This window comes from Colletotrichum aenigma (assembly GCF_013390185.1).
Source record: "Colletotrichum aenigma strain Cg56 chromosome Unknown KSG_Cg56_contig06, whole genome shotgun sequence".
NCBI lineage: Eukaryota > Fungi > Ascomycota > Sordariomycetes > Glomerellales > Glomerellaceae > Colletotrichum > Colletotrichum aenigma.
In genome coordinates this window covers 2,229,019-2,247,918 of record NW_023500912.1, presented here as the reverse complement: position 1 = coordinate 2,247,918, position 18,900 = coordinate 2,229,019, and the positions used below count along the sequence as shown (strand labels likewise).

The 18,900-nt window shown below is 54.0% G+C and overlaps 6 protein-coding genes across 6 annotated transcripts; 1 reads left to right on the top strand and 5 right to left on the bottom strand.

Annotated features, from left to right (window-relative positions):
* Positions 1-2,880: 2,880 nt before the first annotated feature.
* Positions 2,881-8,262, bottom strand: RPB1 (DNA-directed RNA polymerase II subunit RPB1; the record flags this gene model as incomplete). The annotated part of the gene is made up of 3 exons (XM_037324896.1): positions 2,881-2,931; positions 2,991-7,841; positions 7,906-8,262. The coding sequence occupies 3 exons, from the start codon at positions 8,260-8,262 to the stop codon at positions 2,881-2,883; spliced, it is 5,259 nt and encodes a 1,752-aa protein (XP_037176332.1).
* Positions 8,263-9,278: 1,016 nt separating this feature from the next.
* Positions 9,279-10,759, bottom strand: swd1 (Set1 complex component swd1; the record flags this gene model as incomplete). Its single annotated transcript, XM_037324895.1, has 2 exons — positions 9,279-10,332; positions 10,383-10,759. The coding sequence occupies 2 exons, from the start codon at positions 10,757-10,759 to the stop codon at positions 9,279-9,281; spliced, it is 1,431 nt and encodes a 476-aa protein (XP_037176330.1).
* Positions 10,760-11,236: 477 nt separating this feature from the next.
* rgt-1 (tRNA(His) guanylyltransferase) lies at positions 11,237-12,455 on the top strand (the record flags this gene model as incomplete). Its single annotated transcript, XM_037324894.1, has 7 exons — positions 11,237-11,250; positions 11,300-11,389; positions 11,443-11,619; positions 11,674-11,846; positions 11,936-12,024; positions 12,082-12,186; positions 12,237-12,455. 7 exons carry the CDS (start codon positions 11,237-11,239, stop codon positions 12,453-12,455), a joined length of 867 nt encoding a protein of 288 aa, XP_037176358.1.
* Positions 12,456-12,857: 402 nt separating this feature from the next.
* Positions 12,858-13,520, bottom strand: CGCA056_v009646 (Uncharacterized protein; the record flags this gene model as incomplete). The annotated part of the gene is made up of 1 exon (XM_037324893.1): positions 12,858-13,520. The coding sequence occupies one exon, from the start codon at positions 13,518-13,520 to the stop codon at positions 12,858-12,860; it is 663 nt and encodes a 220-aa protein (XP_037176357.1).
* A 630-nt stretch (positions 13,521-14,150) lies between these two features.
* CGCA056_v009645 (Homocitrate synthase) lies at positions 14,151-16,076 on the bottom strand (the record flags this gene model as incomplete). Its single annotated transcript, XM_037324892.1, has 9 exons — positions 14,151-14,524; positions 14,578-14,835; positions 14,893-14,959; positions 15,023-15,256; positions 15,315-15,431; positions 15,485-15,693; positions 15,756-15,828; positions 15,888-15,913; positions 15,977-16,076. The coding sequence occupies 9 exons, from the start codon at positions 16,074-16,076 to the stop codon at positions 14,151-14,153; spliced, it is 1,458 nt and encodes a 485-aa protein (XP_037176370.1).
* Positions 16,077-18,156: 2,080 nt separating this feature from the next.
* CGCA056_v009644 (uncharacterized protein) lies at positions 18,157-18,741 on the bottom strand (the record flags this gene model as incomplete). The annotated part of the gene is made up of 1 exon (XM_037324891.1): positions 18,157-18,741. One exon carries the CDS (start codon positions 18,739-18,741, stop codon positions 18,157-18,159), a length of 585 nt encoding a protein of 194 aa, XP_037177173.1.
* Positions 18,742-18,900: the final 159 nt, after the last annotated feature.

Below are 18,900 nucleotides of genomic sequence, written 5' to 3'. Positions count from 1 at the left end.
GCCCGCCTCGTGCAATCCTTCCTACATGGGCCCATGCTCGCGCTCTTAACTGAAGTGTTTATAGAAGGGATAATCAACGAAACTCCAAGCCGCGGGAACCCTTCAACCCCATGTACGCCTCAGCGCTTCACCCCCAATGCCCCATCTCACCATGCTAGGGCTAGGGATAACCCCAGTGATCGATCTTTGCGGCAGACGGTTCGAGGTTTTAGCGTCTCGACCGTGTGTCCTGTGCGCCGAGTTCAAGGTCCCACACGGCCCGGCTGATTGATGATGGATTATCAAGAATGAATGAAAAGCAGAGAGACTGTGTTGGTTCGACAACGCGCAATAACGTCTCATTGTGGGGACTCGATGACCTTTGGCCCCTTCCATCTTTCACCGAGTTACTTCGCTTGTCGCAGTCAAAGGCCTTCAATATTTCCTTTTCCCCCCTTCGCCTGCTGGAGGGGCCCTGTTACCGGGCTCCGGCTCCCTTGGCCCGTTGACCGGGTCGACGTCCAACCCAAGACCAACAAGCAGCAAAGGGCATATGAGGTCAGGGCCCTCCTTTTCGCCGCAAATTTGGAGCCCACAATTCTCATAATATTGTGGTCGCTACGGGCGCTTGGGAAGTGAGCATACGCCCTCAAAGTCAGCAGTCGAAGAGAGGGGAAGAGAGGCGCAGGCGAAAGGCACAATGGGCTGCCTGGCTTTTGCCGCCTTGCATTTGATCAACGAATGAATGTCATTGGTCTGGGCCGGTTCAGATTGAGATGGCCCTTTCGGCGGGACTTTCGTTTTCCTTCTTCCTCATGCCTGCTACGGATACGGTGCCCCAAGGACCTGGTAAATACCCTTGCCCTTCTCGGGGCTCGGGGGAAACGGCACAGTCTCTGCCACTCGGCCGCGACCCCGTGAGGCAGTATTCCTCTTCATTTCGTTTTTTGCAACACACCCAAACTGGGCGTGGCCCACGCGCACGCACTAACACACACACACACTGGCAGTATGTACGCGTGCTACTGAGCATACACATGTTGGAACCATCCGCAAGAACCGCGGCTTGGCCCAAAAAAAAAAAAAAAAAAAAAAAACAGAGAAAGCAAAGGGGAGAGGGAGGGTTCATCAAACCTGTATTGGAACCCTCGGCGGGTGTTGGTGAGGCTAGAGAGTCAAGCGACCTCCCGCACACCACCATCAAGAACGACTCTTGGTTCACCCTACCCTCCCTTCATCCCCATCCATTGCACACAGCTCCGTGGTTACTGAAGAAAGAGGCTGAATGGCCCAGACCGGAATCGTGAGCATGTATGATGACTCGTAACTTTTGTGACGATGAGACTGGCACACGGGACGTGACTAAAGATGGAGACGGAGAGGATGGATGGAGCCTCTCGTCTGGCCGAAAGAGGAAGAGCGAGCAGTCCGACGAGGACGCGTCTTGTCCTATGGGCAAATAATCCATGATGTCTACCTGACCCTTGGTCAACGGCCCCCCTCCCGAGTCTCCAGGATGGTACGAGCTCCGGCCCCGCCTTGCATCATTGATGTTGTTCATGGATAACCCTCATGCCTTTACACACAAGCCTCAAGGGGCCCTCTCCGAAAAGAGGAGACACAAGAGCCCAAGACAAAGAAGGACCAGAAAAATTAGAAACAGAGTTTTGACGAACGCTGTGGGAAGCGGGTGGCGCCGCTGTCGTCTGCGTCCGCGCCGCTGCCTGCTCGGGCACGCGAAGGAGAAGGAAGGAAGGGACGAACGACGACAAGGAGCAACGAGCAAGGAGCTTTTCCTGTTGCGTCTTGGTGTCATGTCAGTTCGCTCCGGCAAGGAGAAACGCGGACGCGTGGGTAGATTGTGACGCCTCCCCCATGAACAACCCCCCTCGGATGAGCGAGGCGATTCTTGGTGTACGGTCTCAAGGCAGGGGAGGAAGGGGAAGAGCGAGAGGGGGGGGCGTGGGTTGTGTTCAACAGTAGGAGTGGTAAGTAAGTATGACAACGCCGTAGATCACGTCCGACTCCATCGACACACATTTCCCCAACCGTGCTCCTCGAACCCACCTTTCTCCCTGCCCTGGAGCGGTAAAGTTGGATGTGGTTGTTGCCCAACGTTTGGCATTTTCTTGAAGTAGTAAACGCGATGTTCGGGCTGCAACTGCAACGAAAGGGCACACACTCGGAACGATGCAGGTCGACGGTCATCATCACAGCAGAGGCTCTGTCTGTCGGATGCTGCACGTTTACACACATGGGAGATTGCACAACACGCATTGCACACAGTGTTATTCGCATCAAAACCAATCTTGGTTCATTTCAGAGTGTCTTCTGTGGGTAGGGGGGTTAAAAAAAAACTAAACCTCCTCTCCCTCGCGAGAAAAGTCCAATCTGTTTGTCTCTTCCAACAAAGGGGGGTGGGCCGGGGAGTCCTTCAACCTCATCTCTCCGTCGCACGTAACCATCAAAATCAAGAGTCCACTCCCCTCCCTCCTTCCCCCTTAAACCCCCATCGCATATAATACAAATCAGCTTTTTACAGAAACCACGCCGTGAAAGGGTTTTCTTTCTTTGGGAATTTTTTTTCTCAATCGTTTGTTTTGTGGGGGTGTAGATATGCGTGCCGCTTCCTGTCCAGTACCTTTCCCTCTAGCCATTTTGCTTGGCGCAATCTTGTGTTGTTTTTGTGTGTTGTCTCTGGAGCACTTCTATGATGCATAGCAACCATTTCCTCCGCGCGAAAGAAGAGATCAGTGACAGCCTGCGTCTGTGATGAGATGCAATGTTCCAATCAACCAGAACCAGTTAAGCCGTAGAATCATTAGTCGGCGTATTAGGAGAGTAAAAGAAAGTGGCGAACCGAAGGCACGATCGGATGCCTCATCAGAGCTCGACACACGTTTAGTTTCCAGAACCACCGGGTCCAGGGGTTCTCGGAGACCAAGAAGGTGACTGTGATATCATGTTAGAACTTGCCAGGTTTGCGTTTATAGGAGTCATGGTACACTAACGGTTGGGGAGTAGCTGGGGCTGGTCGGAGACTGCTGCGCCCCAGGAGTTCGTTGGTTGAAACTCGGGCTTGTCGGCGAGTACGCCTCCGGTGAAGTTGGCGACCACGTCGGCGACGCAGGGGAGTACGATGGCGACGTGGGACCAGCCCCGTGAAGGTTGGGAGATGCCGGGCTGTAGTTGGGACTGGCAGGAGAGTAGCTCGGCGAGGTGGGCGAGGCGTACTGCGCTGGGGAGGTGGGCGAGTAGTGCCTTGGCGAAGAGGGAGAAGCCGGCGAGTAGCTTGGAGACGTCGGGCTGTAGTTGGGGCTTGCAGGGCTCGTGGGTCGCAGCATGGGTGACGTCGGGGAGAACGACGGGGAGGAAGGGCTGAACTGTGGCGAAGTCGCATAGCGACCGCCAGCACCGTCCATGAGTGGCGAAGTGGGAGAGTATCCCGCGTTCGGCGAGGACGGGGAGAAAGATCCGTAGCTGCTGAAAGGCGAGGTCGGTGACGTGCTGAATGGACTTGTTGGCCGGCCCGGGCTCTGCGCCGAGTACGGGTTGACAGAACCAATACCACCAAAGCCTCCTCCACCGTACTCGGTACCAAAACCGGCAGGGGAATCTGAGCCAGCGCCCACAATGGGAGAGAAGTTTCCGGCAGCAGGAGAGCTGAGCGACAAGTATCCAGAATCCGCCATGGGAGAGCCAGAGTCGTAGGGGGTTGCGGCACCTCCGGCCTCGCCGCCCTTGACAGGCATACCAGGCATGAGACCCATGCGTGAGTTGTCGCTGATGACAGTCTCCAACATCTTGGGGTCGAGGAGGACCTCGAAGTGACCGGTTCCCATCGGTGCCATCTGACCGAGCATGACGTTCTCAGAAATACCGCGGCAATCGTCCAGTTCACCAACAGCGGCAGCCTCGAGCAGAATTTCGACCGTCTCCTCGAAGGAACAACGCATGAGAGCACCAGTGTCTGCACGATTGATACCGTGACGAGTGACAGCGGAGATCGTACCTCTGTAGGTCATGACGTCGCAAAGAAGAGCAAGATGTCTGTGGTTGACGTATGAACCGTCGAACGCCAACACCTGCGTCAATTCTCTGACAAGTGCCGATCTCGCCGCTTCGATACCGAAGACCTCAACAACCTGCCACAAGTGGTTGGTGTATGTGCGAGTGGAATCGACGCCGTCGACAGACAAGACCTGGCGGAGAGCAGTTCCAGAGGTATCCAGGTACCACTCTGAGCAACGCTCGTCAGCCTTGGCGGCCAGCAATGCTCCGTCTTCGGTCTCGATAAGCTTCGTCTCCTTATTCAAGAAGGCTCTCTCAATGCCCTTAACACCGCGCAGAGAAAGCGTGTCCAGCAAGTGAGTCTCCAATCTCTTAAGCATGACATCGTCCTCCATCTTCTTCTCACCATCCTCGTCCTTGTCATCGTTGCCAGCGTGCATGGGGCGAATGCGGATAACTTGCTCTTCGGCGTTGTTGTCACTGAAAATGACGGCGAGATCGTTGGGGTACTCCTCCTTGATGCGCCTAGCAACGTCCTCGACAGTAAGTTCCTTGTCAAGCAACTTCTGGCGATCGAGCGTGAGACGGAGCAGCCACCTGGATTGATCTTCGGCTCGGTCATGAGTTTCGTCCGGAATGAGATAGTAGGACTCGACCATATCCAAATCATCAGGAATGTTAGTCGAGGTGATGATAGGGTCGTAGTAGATCTCAGTGACAGCTGTGACAGACCGCAGGGTCGTGTGTTCGACAGTGCTTCGAAGGGCCTTGGCAGCTTCCTGGCTGGCGTTTTCCTCGCCACTCAGGTAGACGACCATGGACGGGGTCTTAATGTTCTGAGCCAGGTTGAGAATTTCCTTGAGACGAGGGACACCCAGGGTGACGTTCTTGGAAGACACACCAGCGAAATGGAAGGTGTTCAGGGTCATCTGCGTGGCAGGCTCACCAATAGACTGCGCAGCAATGACACCAACCATCTCACCGGGACTGACAAAGGCACGGTCCCAACGGGCTTCCAGCTCTCCCAGGACGTGCTCGAAAGCCATCTTGTTCAGGCGCTGTTGGCAAGCAATACGCTTGAAGGCCAATCTGGAGCGGATCTGCGCCTTGAAGAGGATAGTGGCGCTTCGGTCGGCCTCCTTGGAGATTTCGTCGTTGCCACGAACGATGGTCATTCTGTTGAGCATAGCCTGGACAGCAGGGATGACATCCTGAGGCTTCAAATCACTCCGCTGGAAGTCTTCGACAGCGAAGAGCTTCTTGGAAGTTTCCATCAGACGAACGATGTTCAAAGGCAGCTGCATCGACTCGTCGTCCTTCCTCTTGAAGTTGATCTTGCGAACTTGCTTGCGATCATGAAGGAGAGCCTCGTACTCCTCGTCCAGAAGTTGCTGGACTGACGGGTCACCAGAAATCTCATTACCGTACTCAAGCCAATCAAGCTCGTCTGGTCTGGTCTCATCCATGACATCGAGGCGGAACCGGTCAGCGAACTTCTTGTCTGACATGTTGAGGTGGTCCATCCGCTGCTTCTCAATGTAGATAGCGTCCAGACCATCCTCACCATACAGGAATTGAAGGATATCACCCAGGGAGTTTCTGACTGTACCATCGTACTTGGCACTAACATCCTCAAGAGCCTTGACCAGACGACGCTGGATGTATCCGGTTTCGGCAGTCTTGACAGCGGTATCAATCAGACCTTCTCTACCAGCCATGGCGTGGAAGAAGAACTCGCTTGGCGTCAGGCCACGGAGGTAGGAGTTCTCGACGAAACCACGAGCCTCGGGAGAGTAGTCGTCCTTGGTGAAATGGGGCAGCGTCCGGTACTTGAACCCGAAAGGAATACGCTTACCCTCGACAATCTGCTGTCCGACGAGCGCAGTCATCTGGGAGATATTGATGGACGAACCCTTGGAACCAGACGAAGCCATGGTGACGGCGTTGTTCAAGTCCTTCAAACTCTTCTGTGTAGTGGTACCAGCCTTATCACGGGCAGTATTGAGGGCCTTAGAAACCTTGCTCTCGAAAGTTTCACGAATGTTCATACCGGGCAGAGGCTCGAGCTCGTTGGCGGTAGCCTGCTGAGTGTAGGCCTCGACTTCCGCCTTGTGCTCGTCGATATGTACCTGCACCTTCTCAATGGTCAACTTATCGGGAATCGTGTCACCGATACCGATGCTGAAACCATTGTGCAACAGCCAGTAGTTGACGACTTGTTGAACCCCGTTAAGGAACTTCATAGACGCTTCGGGGCCGTGCTCGTTGTAGACGATATGGACAATACCACCACTGGCAGCACCGATGTTCTTCTTGGAAAGCAGACCGTAAAGGAGCTCGCCGGATTGGATAAGAAGACCCTCGTCCTTAAGCGGATTGTCTTCCTTGGAATCCGGGGCATTGTGCAAGCTGACAATGTTGGGAATAGCCATGCTCATGATCTGCTTACCCGTCCATCTTGGTCGAGGACGAATGATAGCTGGTGGGGGGATTACACCGTCCCAGTTGGGAACCCAGAGCATGATGTTCATCACGGCTTCCTTGGTGAGGAAAACGTCACGACGGCAGAGTTTGTAGGCACCGGCAAGAGTGTCCTGCACGATACCCATGAGAGGACCGTTTCTTTGCGGTGACACGATGTTGATCGGTACCAAGCACAGTTCCTTGACCTCTGCTCTCGTCTCTTCGCTTTGAGGGACGTGAAGGTTCATTTCGTCACCGTCGAAATCGGCGTTATAGGGCGAGGTGACGGACAAGTTGAGACGGAACGTAGAGTATGGCATCACACGAACTCTGTGACCCATCATAGACTCCTTGTGCAGGGAGGGCTGACGGTTGAAGATGATGTAGTCGCCCGTGATCAAGTGACGCTCGACCTTCCAGCCGTACTCGAGCGAAATCTGACCGGCTCGACGGTGATGACGAAGATCAATTCTGGTTCCGTCAGAGCGGATAACATACTTGGCACCAGGGTGTTCGTTGGGTCCGTTTTGAACCAGCTCGTGCAGCCTGCCGATGTTGTATGGCGTAACTGTCTCGGGGTAGGTGAGAGTTCTAGCGATGCTTCGGGGCACACCGACTTCGTCGAGAGACAAGTTGGCGTCACCAGTGATAACGGTACGTGCCGAGAAGTCAACACGCTTACCCATCAAGTTTCCACGGAGACGACCCTCCTTGCCCTTGAGACGGGCACGAATGGCCTTGACGGGACGACCACTTTTTTGGAGAGCACGAGGTTGTCCAGCAATGTCGTTGTCCATGTAGGTGGCAACGTGGTACTGCAGAAGCTGCTCGAAGTCTTGAGCAATGTGAGCAGGAGAGCCTTCGCGAATGGCCTGCTTGACGTTGCTGTTGGCTCGAATGATATCACCCAGCTTGTAGGTCAAATCATCTTCGTTTCTCAGGCCTTGACCGGTGCCGTCCATAGAAATACTAGGACGAACAGGCGGAGGCGGAACTGGCAGAACAGTAACAATCATCCACTCCGGACGAGCGTACTCGAGGTTGAGACCCATGTCCCTCAGGTCGTCATCGCTGATGCGGCGCAGAATGTTGTGAGCCATCTCGGGTGTGATTTGAGGCTCCTCCTTCTTCTTGACACCATCCTCGCCAGAAGACTCGTACTTGGCGATGAGCTGCAACGCCTTGTGACGAACTCTGGGCTGGATATTGCCGCAACCACCGTGGTTGACGGGAGCCTGCTTCATTCCCAAACTGTACTCTCCATCGTCATTCTTGACCTCCTTGGTCTCGTTCTCGCAACGGGTCTTCTTCTTGCAGATATTCCATATCCGGTTAAATCGAACCTTTGGGTCTCTGGTGTTCACGGCTTGCAGAAATTCTGGGTCGCTCTGAGATGGGCAGGTTAGCACAATCGAGTCAAGGTGGCTGTCAAGCAACGCCGGTTAGACTAACTCTATCCGCCAGCACCTTGCTGCAATTATGGCAGACGATTTCCAACACCTTCTTCACCTTCTTGATGAAGCCGGGGTGATACACAGGCTTGGCCAGCTCGATATGGCCGAAGTGACCTGGACATTCGCCCATCGCCTGGTTGCAGGTCTTGCACTTGAATTGGCGATCGATGGAACCGAGCATGGGATCGTTCAAACCGCCGTCACGAGGCTTGGTGCGCGTCTCGTCCATGGTCTCGGGGTAGAGAACGTGGCAGACACTCATATTCTTGATCTCCTCGGGCGCCATCAGACCAAACTGGATCTCCTCCACAGTCTTGATTGGCGCACTCGAGTGCGTAAAGTACAGGTTCGCCATGTTGCCGGTTTTTCTGTCGGAGTCGGGAAGGAAGGTGTCGAAGCGTGACTGGTAGAGTCCGGGGGCGAAAAACGCGGATGCCGCAGATAGTCGTTACGCGACTTGAAAAGGTCGCAAAGCAGGCGCAAGAAGTCGGAAATGCAAAATTCTATCGTACGAAACGCTCGTCGAGATGCAAAAGGTCGAGAAAAGTCGTTCCAATGATGGCGCTCTTGACCACGCCAATCCCCGGCCAGCGGCCCAGGAGAAGGTTCCACAGTTCCTCCCAATCGCGGCTTCCGAGCGCGGGCGAGTCGAAGAAAAAATCGCGATCGTGATATCGGTCGTCGAGTCGGAAAGGAGTGTGCTGGTGCTTTGACGCGCTCTCCGACGATGCGCGTGGTGAAGCGATGGCTTGTCGGTAGTTGTAGATGTGAAGCCTTGGAGGCAAAAGCGAGGAGCGAGGTCAGAGAAATCTTGCCTGGAGGCGGCTGGCGCAGCCTGTCAAAAGGCGCTAGCCGGATTAGGCAGTCACGCTCCTTTCTCTCCTGCTCTGGCTGGGAACGCGTGCCTAAGGCTCCCGCTGGAGGTAGTCCGGGTACCCGCAAAAGTGCTGAAACGCACCAATCCCTTACGAGGACAGAAGTAGCTCTACCTTACCTTGACGTTTCTAAGGAGATTCGTTGGAAGGCGCGCTGGCTGACTGGCCTCAAGTTGCAACTGGCCGATGAGTCAAGGTTTTTTATTCATGGACTCGAGGTCATTTCTCGACGTCTCGATGCACTCTTTCAGGCACGACTACGTTCAAATTGCGCTTGCTAAAACCACTTAGGCATTGTTTGCTATTAATAAGCAGCTGTACGAAGCTGGAGTCTGGCATCACCGCCGTCGCGCTAAAGTATTTGGCAGGGGTCTGGACGCCAACCGAAGCTCGTCCCATAGCTACGCGATCCAACGCCCTGTCACGCGTCTACACCGACGCTTCAACCGGGCTGCTGGAGTTGTCGAATCACCAAACTGAAGTTCCAGCAAGTCCTTCATCGCCTCCTGCCGGCCTTCGACGGCTTGGTTGCACCCTTCCTTGATGGAATCTTCTCCTCAATCACCTCGCTATCCGGTATCTCACCGTCCGCACCTGGACTCCTTCTCCTCATGGTTCCGGTAGATACCGCGACAAACTCCTCTTCGCTGTCACTCTCACCAAGATCGAAAAGAATCGGCATGCGGAACGCTTCTTTGCCCCCGTTGTTCACGTGAAGAAAGTCAGAGCTGACCACGTCAATATCCTCGTCCTCGGCGTCCAGCCGCCTCTTGGTCAATTCCTCCTGACCGTAGATATCAAACTCGTCCTCTTTCTCCTCATACTCCTGGTTCTCTTCGACCTGCGCAAAGTCTGGTGCAAGTCGCGACCATTTCTGTTCTGGGATGACGGACCAGACGTATATCCTCCCCGTCTCCAGGCCACATGTAGCGATGAACGGTCGATCTGGATGCCATTCGACAACACCTTGCTCCTCCTTGGGTCCATCTAGGATTCGGATCAATCCTGTGCTTCCCATGCCTCTGTCCCATACGTATATCTCGTGATTATTATAGGTCGACGCTGCTACGTATTCGGAAGCTGAGCTGAACGTGACGTGGTTCCAAGATAGCCTGTTGACCTGGTCCGAGAAAGTGTGCTCCTTCGTAAAGTGTACCGTGTCGAGGTCCAGGTCCTCCGCCGCCAGATTCGGAATGTGAAAGGTTCTGACGATACGATCTTGTGCATTGATCAACAACACACGTCCCGAATTGTTGAGACGCAGTGTTGTGATAACACCGCTGCAAGGTTTCTCCGAGTATATGGTCTTTCTCGTTTTGACATCAATGACGTTCACCCATCCCTTGTTTGTGCCAGCCAGTATGTGCTCGCCGGTAGAAGTATAAATCGTAACTGTTGTCATCTGTTTCGCATCCTCTTTCAACTGCTTCTCAGTCCTTTCTCCCTCGGGGTGCTTCGGCGCTGATGGCAGTGGGTATTTCACATCGTTCACGTCTGAGATGTCCACGAGTATTGGTTGCTCTTCGAAGATGGAGGCCACAAACTGGTGACTTGTCGCGTCAGCTAAGTTCTTCTGATCTGTGGGGGGGGTTATACTCACTGGTTGAAGGGATTGAGCTCGGCGATGTAGGCAGGGGCTCGAAAGCGAACCTCGCGGTATCTTTTGCCATCCTTGAGATCCCATAGAATGGCCTTCCACCCTTGACAGGCCGATAGCAGATACCGGCCGCATCTTGACCAGCTTAGTGATGTAATGCTCCTGTTGTGGCCGCGCATCTTCCTGGCAACTCCCATAGTCTCAATATCCCAAATTACCACTGTTCCATCGACTCTGCCAGAAGCAAGAAGGTCGCCTGCTCGGTTGAAACGAAGACATGTTGAGTGGCCGGACCGAATCGTATTTGTGTTGTTGATCGCATTGATGGCCTCGACGGCGGCAATGGCCTCGTTCTCTTCGTTGCTGAGCAGAAAATTCATGATGCTTAATAAAGCTGCGGGCGAAGATATTCGGGCAAGAGCAGCCAATTTCGAAGCGACAAGGTGCTGGTAAATAGTTGAGAAAATGGAAGCCTGAGAGCTCCAAAGTCGCAAATTATCGTTTAGCCGTGCGCGGTTGCGATTGCCTTTATTCCATCGCGCCTGCAAGGCTGACAGCAGAGGTTACAGGGATCAGGGACCTACCTTTGGGTGCTTGGACGCAGCTTTTCAGCGACGAACCCCACTGAAGGAGCGACAACCCCTCCCCCACCATTCCCGCCCGCCTTACACTCGGCGCGAACTCTACCTGAAATCCATCTCTGACTATCATTCGAGGGTTGACGCATGTCAAAGGAGGGTGACGACTCCTGACCTCCTGTTTCGAGCCCGATTCCTCTCATTTTATCCTCGGCCCTATGTCCTATTTTTGAGTTTTCACCTATCAACCTTGGCAGGCTCAGCACGAATATTCTCATTATGGCGAATTCCAAGTACGGTCGCCCGATATGAAGCTCGAGACCTGACTAACTCGTGTCACAGGTTCGAATATGTAAAGGCTTTCGAGCAAGCTGACACCCTTCTTCCAAACACATGGATTGTGGTTCGTATCGACGGCAGAGGTTTCACAAAGTAAGGGGACATCGGACCAGACGAACAACTGAATACCTCTGACCGACTCACAGACTATGCGCCAAGTACCAGTTCGAGAAGCCGAACGATAAAAGAGCGCTCGATCTCATGAACGCGGCCGCGCGCGTGGTGGTAACAGAACTTCCAGACATCACCATAGCGTATGGTGTGAGCGACGAGTACAGTTTCGTCTTCCATAAATCATGCACGCTGTTCGAAAGAAGAGCCAGGTAGGGAACACCAGACCCTTGGGCATAAGAGTACAGAAGCTCACAAACCTCTAGTAAGCTAGTGAGCACAGTGGTATCAACGTTCACTGCCAACTACATCTACTTGTGGTCACAATACTTCCCTGATACCCCGCTTTCACCACCTCTGCCAAGTTTTGATGGCAGGGCTGTTTGCTATCCCACTGTCTCAAACCTGAGAGACTACATGAGCTGGCGTCAGGTTGACTGTAAGTTTTGACACATCTGAGTCATACGGGCAGCAAACTGTTGCTTAGAGTTTTTCTATCATGAATTTCGATCTGACTCATCCTTATAGGCCACATCAACAACTTGTACAATACAACATTTTGGTCCTTGATCCAACTAGGCGGCTATGACAACAAGACAGCCGAGCAAATGCTTGCGGTCAGTCATATAACAAGGGCAGTCTTCCCGTTCTCACAAAAACTAAAACTTTTCCAGGGCACCGTCTCCGGCGACAAGAATGAGATTCTCTTCTCAAAATTCAATATCAACTATAACAATGAGCCTGAGATGTACAAGAAGGGCAGTGTGATCTTCCGAGACGTAAGGGTATCTACTCCCCCTTGATTACGAAAACACTAACAAATTCATAGTACGAACTTGTCGAGCCCGGAACTCACAATGCGTCCGAGGCCGCAGATGCCCTGGCCGAACCAACGCAACAGAGCAAGTCGCAGGCCGAGAAGGAAAAGAAGAAGCGCAACAAGGCCCGCGTCGTGATAGAGCATCTGGACATCATCAAGGACGACTTTTGGGACAGGAGGCCGTGGCTGCTGTCCAACAAGCCGGGTAAGACGCCCAAAGAACCTTAGATGTGTAGCTCAGATGGGCCCGAAGCCTTTGCATGAGAGACAAGGAACTGCACCACAGAAGACAGTCAGCGTCGGCAGCTTAGATGGCGTAAAAGTTGAATTACGGCGGCCGGTTATGCTGGAAAGCATACCGTTACACCGCGGATGTGTATCTTGCGCTCCGATCCTATATCAGTATCGCAAACTCTGCCGGAAGCAGCACTGTGTATGCTGCGCCAATGGTATGTTTCGCGGTGATGCGTTCCATGCGGCAATCACCGGCCTTGCCCGATGCTGCGTAGTCACCAAGCGCTAACGCTCATCATATGAACGGCGCGATTTCCTCCCAGTCGGCAGTGTTGTCAACCTGTGAGCCCGAGACCCTTGGTTTTATAGCTGATCCATGTCCTGGACAGATCAACCTCACTCGGACTCGGTCTTTCCTTTCCTCGCTTCCCTCTTCGCCTTCTTCGCCTCTCTCCTTGTCTTCCTCTCCTCCTTAGACTCCTCCCTTGCCTTCCCCTTATCGGCCTTTTCCACCGCCTTAGACTTCTTCGCCTTCTTCAAAGCCCGCTCCTTCCTCCTCGCCTCCCTCGCCTCTTTCCTCGCTCTCCTCGCAGCCTTCCTCGCCCTCTTCTCCTCCTTAGTCTCGCCCCTCTCCTTGCCCCTCGACAGCTTGACGCCTCCATCCTCGCTATCGCCACTCGTCTCCTCGCTCTCCGGCGTCGACGTGCCGCTCTCTTCCTCCGGACCCTTGATCGTCCCATCCAAGAACCCGCCCCTGACGAAGCTCGCGTACAGCATCCATTTCCCGCCAGAAACCTTCTCGATCTGGTTCAGCCGTCCCTGCGTGACGGTCTGCGTGACCTGCCCCTTCTTCGAAGTGTCCAGGCCCTGGAGCTGCTCGTCGAACGCATTCATCCACCACGTGTCGCTCGTAAAATGCGCTTTTTGGCCTAGGCCCTTGGTGTTGTCTTTGCGATTGAGAAGGAGCGGTTTCGCGAGGCCGATTGCGTCGTCCGTTGCGTGGAGGGAGTGCCCTTTGCCGCGCCACCCTTGCCGCGAAAGCAGGGCGTGCGCATCCATCTTGAATTTGTGTTTATAGTCGCGGCCGGTGTTTCGATCGGTTAAAATTGAAGTCGACTTTCAGAAGAGATATTTCGATCGGCTTCTACTGTGTCATGAGGGCATGAGAGGGATGCGCATTCTCGAGGTGAAGTTTTGGACGTTGGCGGTTCAGAGAAGGGATTCAGCGCGGGCGGTTAGACATTCAGTGGTTAGTGAATTATTTTTTTGCATTCTGCCGCTGCTTATCTTATCTTAGCTCCTTGGCCAAGCCCCACCAACTGGACCCCAGTCTGAGCTAACTTTTTGGAGCTTTACCTGGACAACGGGCACGCGACGTGATGACCATTGATTTAATTGTGACCGAGGGCGGTGAGCCTACAGGAAGGATAGCAAATGTCATTGCAAGCTACGTGGCCTGAGTGTCTGCCCTCGATGAAGCTCTCGAGGCAAGAGCTCTACTAGTTCGTGGGGAAAATTGTAGCACCAGCGACATCGGAGTCTGAGTCAAAATTACGTAGTATGAACGTTCCATTTCGTCGTTGATATGATGAGGTATCTGAACTAAACACTTTTGTAGCTCTCCCCTCTATGATTGTACAAGCAGATGCCCCCTTTTTTGAAGTCCCGTATGCATCCCGAAAACAATTTTTACGCCTTAACCTTCTTGGCAGCGGGCTCCGCTGCAGCCTCATCCAGTGCACGCTTCTCCGGCTCGCCAGCAAGCTCTCTCTCCGCCTGCTCGAACTTGGCCTGCTCCTCGGCAGTCAGGTTCGGCAGAAGAGGCTTCTCCTCGTCAGAGTTGAGGTTCAAGTGGAAAGTACGAATAATTGAGTCGGCGTCGTCAATGGCGATTGGCCTGACGTCTGCCAGGGCCTTAATCTTCTGAGTAACGACCTTGACCTGCGCGTCGGTCATGGTGAGGCCAAGTTGCTCGACACGGCTCTTGATGGCGTTCCATCCAGTCAATCTCGAGGCGAAGTGGACGTATCTGCTCATACCGAAATCGGCAGGGTTGATAATTTCTGCTCCGAGTTAGCTTTCGTCACTGGCCAACCGCTGTAGCTGGGCCACATACCGTATGTGCTGGGGTTGTTGAGAATGGCCTTGGCGTGGATACCAGCCTTGTGGGTGAAGGCGCAGAAGCCAGTGATGTAGTTGTTGAAGGGAATGTTGATCTCGACAGACTCGGCGACCAGGTCCTCAAGCTCCTTGAGCTTGTGGAGCTTGTACTTGGACTTGGTGTACTCGGGGGCGGCGACGATCATACGAGCCATCAGACCACCCAGGGGGGTGATACCGTTGCGCTCACCGATACCGATGACGGAGGTGTCAACTGCGACAGGCAATTAGCAAGTAGTTTCCCAGGCACTGGCTACGGAAAGCAACTCACTGTGGGTGGCACCAGCCTCAAGAGCGCAGTAGGCGTTGGCAATGGCGCATCCGGTGTCGTTGTGGAACTAAATCTCGCGCATCAGCATGGTCGAGCCTTTGTGAGATCTTCGCACTCAGACGCGACTTACGTGAGTCTCAATGTCGCAGCTAACAACACCTCTGAGCGTGCGGACGAGGTCGTAGACCTGTCTGGGGCTGGCGCAACCGACGGTGTCGGCGATACCGACTCTGTGGACGCCGACCTTGTCGACGGCGCTGTAGACGGAAAGCAGATCGACGAGGTCGGAACGGAAGGAGTCCTCCGAGGAGAAACGGATCTCGAGACCCTTGGACTTGACGAACTGGATAACCTCAATGGCAGTCTGTTCATCAAAGCTGTCAGTAAATCATTGCGCGACTCGGAATTGAAGTCAGACCCACGTTAATGATGTAGGTCATGTCCTTGCCGTGAGAGTGCTCGCGCAGGTAGGAAGAGGTGCCAATGACGACATCAACACCGTCAACACCGGTCTCGACGGCAAGACGGGCATCGTCCATCTGTTCACTGGTTAGCGACGTAGTCTTGCTCGCGAGATGGCGAGACTTCTTACGTGACAGCGGACGTGAGTCAGAATCTTGGCCTTGAGGCCGAGCTTGCAGATAGCCTCGCAATCCTTGCGGGACTGCTCAGAAGCCGCCGGGGAGGTCAGCTCGATGTAGTCAACACCGAAGTCATCGAGAGCCTTGGCAATCTTGATCTTGGTCTCGGTGTCGAAGAAGGCGTTGGCGAACTGCTCGCCCTCTCTCAGAGTGGACTCGACTGTTGCGCCTCCAGTCAGTGGCTGCTTTGAAGAGCAGGGCCTAGAAAACGGCAGAACATACTAATCTTGTAACGGTCGACGTTGCTGAGGAAGTCTCCTACCGGCTGGTAAGGGTTGCTGTGCTTCTGCTTGGTCTGCGCGATCGGAGTCAGAACAGGGCATCACGGTGGGAAGCCAGTTTGGGTGTCCCTACAGGAATGGCAGTGTAGCCAGGGTGGTCTGGACGCGAGAAGAGTCAGTCACGGTCGAAACGTTGTCGCGCAAGCATCACGTAGTACGCACCAGCGTTGTTGCCGTTGGCAGCGCCATTGGGGCCGTTCGTGTGGCCATTGGTGCCATTGGACTGGCCGTTGGTGGCCGGGACATCAGGAGTAGGGCACATTTTGTATGTTCATACAGCGGCGGTCGAGGTTCGGGGTTGATGGATCGAATCGATGGAAGGCGGGATTTCCAGAGTCTGGATGGTGACGATATTTATACAAGATTTGGGGGTAAAGCTGGTTGAGTCACAGGAGAAGAGACGTAACCGGGGAGAGAGTGGCAGAGGCAGCCTTTGTATGTAAAGGAAAAAAATTATGCTGGGAAGCCAGAAGCAGGCCGACTGAGGCGAGGCGGACGCTACAAGGAGTGGATTGGGCGGGATGGCCAGTGATGACCGAGTACGGCGTTCGCTGCCAACCTTGGTCGACCAGTCAATTGACGAAAAAAAAGAATTTTTTCCACTCTTTGGCCCCGCTCCAGACAAATACCTACACCCCCGACCACGCTGCAGCGCCGTGCCATTCATTGACTCTCGAGTTAACAAATTTCAGGGCCGGTCCTTACGTCGGTCCTGCCTGTACCCCGCTAGATGCCACCTGAAGTGGGCTGCTTTAGGAGCCTCCCATTGGCTGTGGTGGCATCCACTCCTTGTGCCGGCCAATCAACCCCCCGTTATCGGAAGATCGATCTCCCACATTGCTTCCGCGCTAGCCCTCGAAATGGTAATGCCACATGCTGCAGCTTGCCCGGATTCTGGCCCGTGTCCACTGTGCCACCTTGCTGCAGTGAGGTGTTTGGTGGTCACTCAGTGCAGTCGGCTTGGTCCTGCAGCCTTTCTGTGGTGCTGGAGAAAGACACCGCCTTTCCTTCAATCGTCAGTCTCCCGACGGCTGGCGACCCCCAATATTGGATGATTTGACCGCCCAGAAGACCTCGCCTGCCACTGGTAACAGGGTTCTTGCAGCAGGAGGGTCTGCTAGAGGCGCGCCTTTCACATTGTGCAGCAGCGGAGAGAACGCGGCAACGGGGGCGTTGCATGCCGCACGGAAGCTCGATTCCGACATTGGTCAATTGACTCATCCTACCCGCTGTGGAGGGAACACCAGCAGATGCTGGCTGAGCTTTCTTTCAACGAGCTGACCCGGCCTTGTGGTTCCAACCAGTTGGCTTCTTCAGGTGTCTTACCTTTGATCAACTTCAGACGGTATCGGAGTCAATTGGAGTCGGCTACGAAAAATCGAATGCACAAAGTTCAGCGTAGACTCTCTTGTCACCTTCCTATTGAACCGTATGCCTGTGTGCCAACCAGCTTGCACAGATTAGACATCAGATCAACTGCCGCCGGCCCGGCTGCTGCTAGTGATGCAACCTGCCGCGCCTATTTCAACGCCCAGCCCAGTGTCTTTCGTAGATGTCGAGAACAACGAGCGTTTGTCCTCGTGCTCACCAACTACGGATACGCAAGAGGCTGCATCTGAGACAAGACAAAGTGACGCCAGGTCTGCTGTCCTTCTGGGCGGGAAGAGCCCACCGACCCCCGAAGCCCCCGTCGCACAACGAAAGCTGCTACGTCGGAGGGTCCGACGGCACCCCGGCCGCATTACCGACGTCCTCCAAGACACTGCTTGCATGCCGGTTGCTGGGGTAAACGCTGCTCCAATTTTCCCACTAGGATCCACAGCTGAATTACGGATCCCCAGACGACGTCATGCAAGTATGACTCCAATACGAAGTTCTCTGCGCAAAGCTTGCGCAGCTTTACGACATCCTGGCTCCTATGGAGGCATAGCTTCGCATCACGTTCAATAAGCAGAGTTGCTCACGGACACTTGCCTCAGTGAACTCCGGGTGACATCAAATTCATCTTGATTCCGGCGTGAAAGCACTTGCCCTGGAGATGGAAGAGAACAGAAAGCAACGCATGCAAAAACCACTCTGGTGATGGAACACTTATTATCTATCTATACATATTTGTCCGTCCCAACCCACCACGGCAATACCCTAGTAGCAGCAACGCCTTTCCATGCCCAGATCTGAAGGCGTATAAACGGGCCGCAAATACCGAAATAGTCCCACAACGACAGCAATATAAGAACAAACGACGACTTCTCTGTGAATGTTGACCAGACCAACCATCCAAAACCAATTCCTTCTTTTCCGTGGATGGGCGAATGCCCTGCGAACTTGAAGCACCACGCAGCTCAAATCGGGGAAACGTGTCGCAGAACCTTGTTGAACATGTCCTGGTCATCGAGTAGGAGTGCTACGCTGCCCATGAGGTGTATCAGACCCTTCTTTCTGTCGCCCATAGCGTCCGCCTCCCTGAGCATGGATATCCATTTGATCGTTACTGCGCTGATAGAAGCCTGATCGGTGAACAATGCTAGGTTGTTGTTATAGTTGACGAGTCCCTTGACGAGTCCTTTTATCACTTTCTCATCAAAAACGCAGGCCCGCATCAGCAAACTAGGACGAGCGTGCTTGCCCAGTTTCATCAGTAAATCGGGCCCAATGGAAAGAATGTAGCTCGTTGCGAAGTGTGCGTCTTCAAGACTTAAAGATAGCCCATTATGAAGTCCTCTCCCGGGCTCTTCCCTCACCTCAGGCTGGCTCTGGGGCTTCGGTTGAGTCGGGCGCCACGGGTCTGGCAGGTTCGACCAAGCTGTGGGCGACACATCCAGCTTCTGTTCACGTGGCAAGGACCAAGCCAGCCTGTCATCCGGCAAACGCTTGCGAGGCTTGATCTCCGGAGCCGCTGCTGTGGGTTGAACAATTTGCGGAGTCATCCGCGTTTGATCTGGTCGCAACAGCACGCGACTCGAATAGTGCATCGGGGGGTGGCGTGTATAACCGTTGTCGCTAATGTTGTATGCCTCGGGGCGCCGATCGAGAAGATGGTTCGGGAGATCGCCATGGACCCTTTTTTCTTCAGCTTTGTCCCAAAG